This window comes from Galeopterus variegatus, unplaced genomic scaffold (genome assembly GCF_000696425.1).
Source record: "Galeopterus variegatus unplaced genomic scaffold, G_variegatus-3.0.2 Scaffold2524, whole genome shotgun sequence".
Classification (NCBI taxonomy): Eukaryota; Metazoa; Chordata; class Mammalia; order Dermoptera; family Cynocephalidae; genus Galeopterus; species Galeopterus variegatus.
Window position 1 is genome coordinate 30,730 of NW_007728635.1, and position 5,517 is coordinate 36,246.

The 5,517-nt window shown below is 49.5% G+C and overlaps 1 protein-coding gene across 1 annotated transcript in view; it reads left to right on the forward strand.

The window, feature by feature from the left end:
* The window catches only part of IMPA2 (inositol(myo)-1(or 4)-monophosphatase 2), a gene marked incomplete at its 5' end in the record, with an annotated part of 30,160 nt that extends 24,643 nt beyond the window's left edge, over positions 1 to 5,517 (forward strand). The window contains 3 exons of the mRNA XM_008582137.1: positions 3,180 to 3,288; positions 3,984 to 4,135; positions 5,399 to 5,517. Coding sequence (XP_008580359.1) covers positions 3,180 to 3,288; positions 3,984 to 4,135; positions 5,399 to 5,514 — 377 coding nt within the window. The remainder of the gene's footprint in view (positions 1 to 3,179; positions 3,289 to 3,983; positions 4,136 to 5,398) is intronic.

The following is a 5,517-nucleotide window of genomic DNA, read 5'->3' on the forward strand; positions in this document are numbered from 1 at the left end:
CTTCCTCCCCCCCCCCCCAACTTTTTTTTTTTTTTTTTTTTTACATAGGCTTTGTTTTTGAGCAATTTTAGGTTCACAGCAACATCGAGCTGAAGGTACAGACAGACTTCCCGCATGCCCCCCACCCCCACGCACGGCCCGCACTGCGAGCACCCCACCAGCATGGTGCATTTGCTACAAATCGAACCTACACGGACACATCAATATCCCCCAGAGGGCACAGCTAGCTTTGTGATTCGCCATCACCAAAGCCACATTCTGTGGGCTTTGACGAGTGTATGACGGCACGTGCCCGCCACTGTAGTACCATGCAGAAGAGTTTCCCTGCCCTCGAAATCCCCTGTGCTCCTCTTGCTCATCCCTCCCCACCAGCCCGGCAACCACTGATCTTTTCACTGTCTCCATAGCTTTGCCCTTTCCAGAATGTCACAGAGTTGGAATCATACAGTGCGCAGCCTTTTCAGACTGTCTCCCTTCACTTCGTGATGTGCATTAAGGTTCATCTGTGTCTTTTCATGATTTGACAGCTCGTTTCTTTTTAGTGCTGAACAATACTCCCTTGTCTGGACGCGCCACAGTTTGTGTGTCCACTCACCTGCTGAAGGACGCCGGCTGAAGGACGCCATGGTTGCTTCCAAGTTTGGCAGTTATGGATAAAGCTTCTATAAACATCCGTGTGTAGGTTTTTGCATGGGCATAAATTTTCATCTCTTTTGGGTAAATACCAAAGAGTGTGATTTACTGGATGGTGCAGTAAGAATGTGTGTAGTGTTTTGAGAAACTTTCACGCTGTCTTCCGAAGTGGCTGTACCATTTTTCATTCCCACCAGTAACGAGTGAGAGTCCCTGTTGCTTCACAGCCTGATCAGCATTTGGTATTGTCAGTGTTCTGGATTTTGTCTGTTCTGATAGGTGTGTAGTGGTATCTTGGTGTGTTACTTTTCAGTTCCCTGATGGCGTATGATGTGGAGCGTCTTTTCATATGCTGTTTGTCTCCGTATCTCTTCTTTTTGAGTTCAATTTCTATTTTTAATTTTAACTTAACAGGCACTCCTCAAATTACAGTATATTATTTTTCAAAAGAGCATTTTTAACTAAAATATTTATAATTCAGAATTAATTTCCCCAAAAAGCAGCGTTGTATGTAGTATTAGATTCTTAGACAACAAAATTCTTCTTAACTTGAAAATTCCTCCTATAGTAACCAATCTCCACTGTTGATGGGACTGTAAATTAGTGCGGCCACTATGGAAAACAATATGAAGGTTCCTCGAACAACTACAGATAGAACTTCCATGTGATCCAGCAATCCCACTGCTGGGTACATACCCAAAGGAATGGAAATCATCATGTCGAAGGGACACCTGCACTCCCATGTTTATCACAGCTCTATTTACAACAGCCAGGCTATGGAACCAACTTAAATGTCCTTGATGGATTACTGGATAAGAAAAATGTGGTATGTATACACAGTAGAATATTACTTAGCCATTAAAAAAAAAAGAATGAAATTCTGCCATTTGCAGCAACATGGACGAGCCTGAAGAAAATTAAATTAAACAATCCAGGTGCAGAAAGAGAAATACCACATGTCCTCACACATAAATGTGAGCTGCCTTAATAAACAAACAATAAAGAGAGAGAGAGAAGGAAATAACAATCACAATAATACGTTGAACTTTTAGGAGAGAACAGAATGGTGGCTACTGGAAGTAGGGAGAGGGAGGGGAAGAGGGAGGGGGGTTCATGAGAAATTGGTAAATGGACAGTGATTACACACTGTAATGGTGAATAAGCTGACTATCTTGATTTGGCCATCACACATTGTACACAACTATTGATAGTCAACTTTTGTACACCACAAGTATGTATAATCAATGATGCTTCAATTAAGACAAAAAATTCCTCCCATAAATTTAATGTACTCGTAATTTAACAAAGCAACCCCAGACAAAAAGACTCTAATCAGTGTTTTTTAAATGCTGGTGTTTAAAGGGAAGTGTTCATTCATTCAGTAACTGCTTACTGAGTGCCTACTTTGCCTGGCCTTTCTGATGTCTTTTTCTCCTCCTCCTCGGAAAAACACCACCTCGGTTTGTAGCCAAGCCAGGGCGGGGTTGGAGAGTGAACAACGGAGAACTGCAGTGGACCCTGCCCACAAGGGCCCCAGCAGGCCTCACTCTGCCGCGTGGGTGGTGCAGCTGCCAGCGCCTGGGGCGGTGTCTGTAGCGACACCTGGGAGGTGCAGGTCAGCCCAGCCTCAGTGCTGGGTGTGTCGGGCAGTGACTAATTCAGACCTCCTGGAGGCACTGCTTTGGTGTGCTGGCAGGAGATTTTCAGAAGGTGTTTAAAGTCCAAAATGAAGCTCCAGTGTAAGAAAGGGGACAGGTGTGTATGGAGTCTGTCTGAGAGATTTCCTAGGTGAGGGGATTGTTTCACAGGCCAATACAGAATCGGGTCACTGAGTGAAGCAGCACAGGAGGCGTTTGTCCCTGCACGGGTGGCGGCTTTGTTGGGGTTTCCAGGCACACCTGTCATCGTTGCCTTGTGCCTGCACAGGAGGCCTGACGGGACATGACATAGGTTGGGCTGTGTTTGGATGTTTGGCAAAGTTAGGACAAACCACTTCTGATCCCCAGCAGTGAGTCAGGACGGGGACGGAGTCCCAGGCACGTCCCCAATGCCCATGAGCCAGGCCGGCCAGCTGCCACTGTGCCCACGCCAGCTGCCCCTGTGCCCATGGGGGCTGCTCCAAAAGCTTCCCTTTGCAAAGACGTTGTTATTTAGAAGTTGCTTTCTCCACAGGCATGCCATTTCCATCTTTGTGATCACAGCAGTTGGGGAAATGTTTTTACTAAAACCTTTTGGAAAGATTTATTTGATGAGGCATTTTTCCCCCCAAACATTGGTGTTCTCAGTTTGGAGTCATTTTGGCTTTATTTGTGATTGAATGATGGTGATTTTCATAAGCCACCAAATTCTTCCAAGGCCTTTGTGCTACCTGCATGAGACAAAGTATCCCTGAGAAGAGAGAGAACTGGACAGCAGGCTCCCTTGGAAATCCGGAACAGAAGGCAGCTGGAAAGACATGGTGGTGGAAGGGAGGTGCAGCGTTATTCGTGTATTGCTTTCAGCCAAGACTTGATTTTTCTGATGGTGGGCTGTTCTTTCTACTGCAGATCTCTCAAAAGCCTTGGTTCTAACAGAAATTGGCCCCAGACGTGACCCTGCCACCCTGAAACTGTTCCTGAGCAACATGGAGCGGCTGCTCCACGCCAAGGCTCATGGGTAGGATCTTCAGTTCTGGGACATCTGTGGCCAGAGGGGAGAACCACGCACACAGTCCTGTTGGAACTGCCCAGGGAGTTGCAGAGGAGCCCCTGCATGGTGGGAGCCGGCGGGGCACGTGCCCTCCAAGAGAGGCCGTGACTTCAGGCTTGGCTGGCACCAGGAGATGGGCAGGACCATTGTCCCTTCTGACCAGCATTTTAAGAATCCAAGTTGATTCTCAGGCCATTCAACCAGCAGATCCCATGTGTAGCTAGAGTCCTTCCTGAACCTTGGCTTCAGACAGACTGTTACTCTCATTTATTCTTCCTAAATGTCTGTTAAAGCCCAAATGAATCCTCTTTGTCACTTGCCCTCCCTCTAGTCTGTGCTGTAACTACCAGCCACATGAGGCGACTTAAATGTAAAGTTCAGTAGAATTAGAAATCCATTTGTCTCATTGCAGCATGTGCTTTGAATGCTCAGTAGCCCTGCGTGGCTGGCGCTAGGCAGTGCAGGGCGTCTGCGTCGTTGCAGAGAGGGCTATTGGTTGGTACGACCCTGACCCTGGAATTTACACCAGAACTTGTTGGCAGAATCTGGTGGCTCGACTCTGAGGGTGACAGTGTGACATCAGCATGCACACGGCATAGAGCGCTCTGGTGCCAAGTGCAATCTGCTCTTGCCCGCATCCATTCTCTTGTCCCTTTCCCCAGGGTCCGTGTGATCGGAAGCTCCACCTTGGCGCTCTGCCACCTGGCCTCAGGGGCAGCAGATGCTTACTACCAGTTTGGCCTGCACTGCTGGGACCTGGCAGCTGCCACAGTCATCATCAGAGAGGCGGGCGGCATTGTGATGGACACTTCGGGTGAGCTCTCCTGCCTGAGTCCCCCCTCCTGTCCCCGGCACTTCTTTAGGTCCCACGATGTTGAGTTTCCCCACATCCCCGAGCTCTGCTGAGACCAGGTGAGGATGCTGTGCTGGCAGTGGCCCTACCCCAGACAGGTTCCCTTCCTGCCTTCCTTCAGATCACAGGCTCACGGTAACAGCAGTACTGCGTGTTACACCCTCACGAGTACTTGCATACCCCATGAGAGGCCATCAGGATGGAGCAGGTGGCACGTTGCCTAGTTTTGAGGTTAGGTGCTTCCCCGAGGCTCCGTGGCTTGGAGCTGGAGCAGCACCAGTGCGCAGCCTGAGTGGCCTGGACCGTAGAGTATGGACCCAGAAGGCAACCTGTCCCTTTTGCTTCAAGGCTGTGCGAGTCCTGGTGACAGCCCTCCTGGGAGCCCCTGCGCTCCCTGCCACCTCCACTTAGCACAGGCAGATCATGCATCCAGCAGTCAGTAACAGCAGCTACAGCCCAGGCCAGCCCCTGCTGGATCCCATTCTCACCTAGCTTTGAACCCTGAGCTTGTTAGCAGAAGCCTGTGGCTCACTTTTAACTCTTGGGTATGCACAGTGTATCTTTTGTGATTTGACCTCTACTTTTTTCCTATTTCTTCTTTGAAAGGCCTTAATTGAGCTACCAGGAAGATATAAAAATGAAGAGGTATCAGCCTTAGGCAGCAAGACTAGGCAGGCCAGTTTCACATTAAAAAAGCATCAGACACTCTGGATTTTACCACGTGAGCACCTCGGGGCTCGGGTATGTGCAAGTAGGCCTCTAGCCATGCAGTCAGTCCTGTGTCATACACCCACAGAAAGATACAGGGCTTCATCATGTACCCCCAGCTGCTCAGAGTGTGGTCCCCAGAGCAGCGGTAGCACCAGGAGCCAATAGGGAAGGCAGATTCTCACCCCTCAGTCCTGTTGACATTTGGGGAGGACTGCTCCCCCATTCTGGTCTAACCCACCCTGAGTTTCAGTCCTGGATGCTGGACTTCATGTTCTCCCAGCATCTCCAGGGACGGGTTGGTTCAGGACAGCCCTGGACTGCATTCAAACTGGGTGAGGGGCCCCATCCTTCTTCTCTTGGCCAGATTCCCTTCTAGACCCCCTGTTTAGTGTAGACCTTAGGACTCGGGCATGGGCCCATGTACTGCTGTCCTTGTGTGCGCAAGATAAATTGTCCTACAAGATTGCTCAGCGCTATCCATGACCTGCGTGTCCGCTGTCTCCCTCTGTCCAGGTGGACCCCTTGACCTCATGTCTTGCAGAGTGGTTGCTGCTGGCACCCGCGAGATGGCGATGCTCATAGCTCAGGCCTTACAAACTATTAACTATGGGCGGGACGACGAGAAGTGAGAG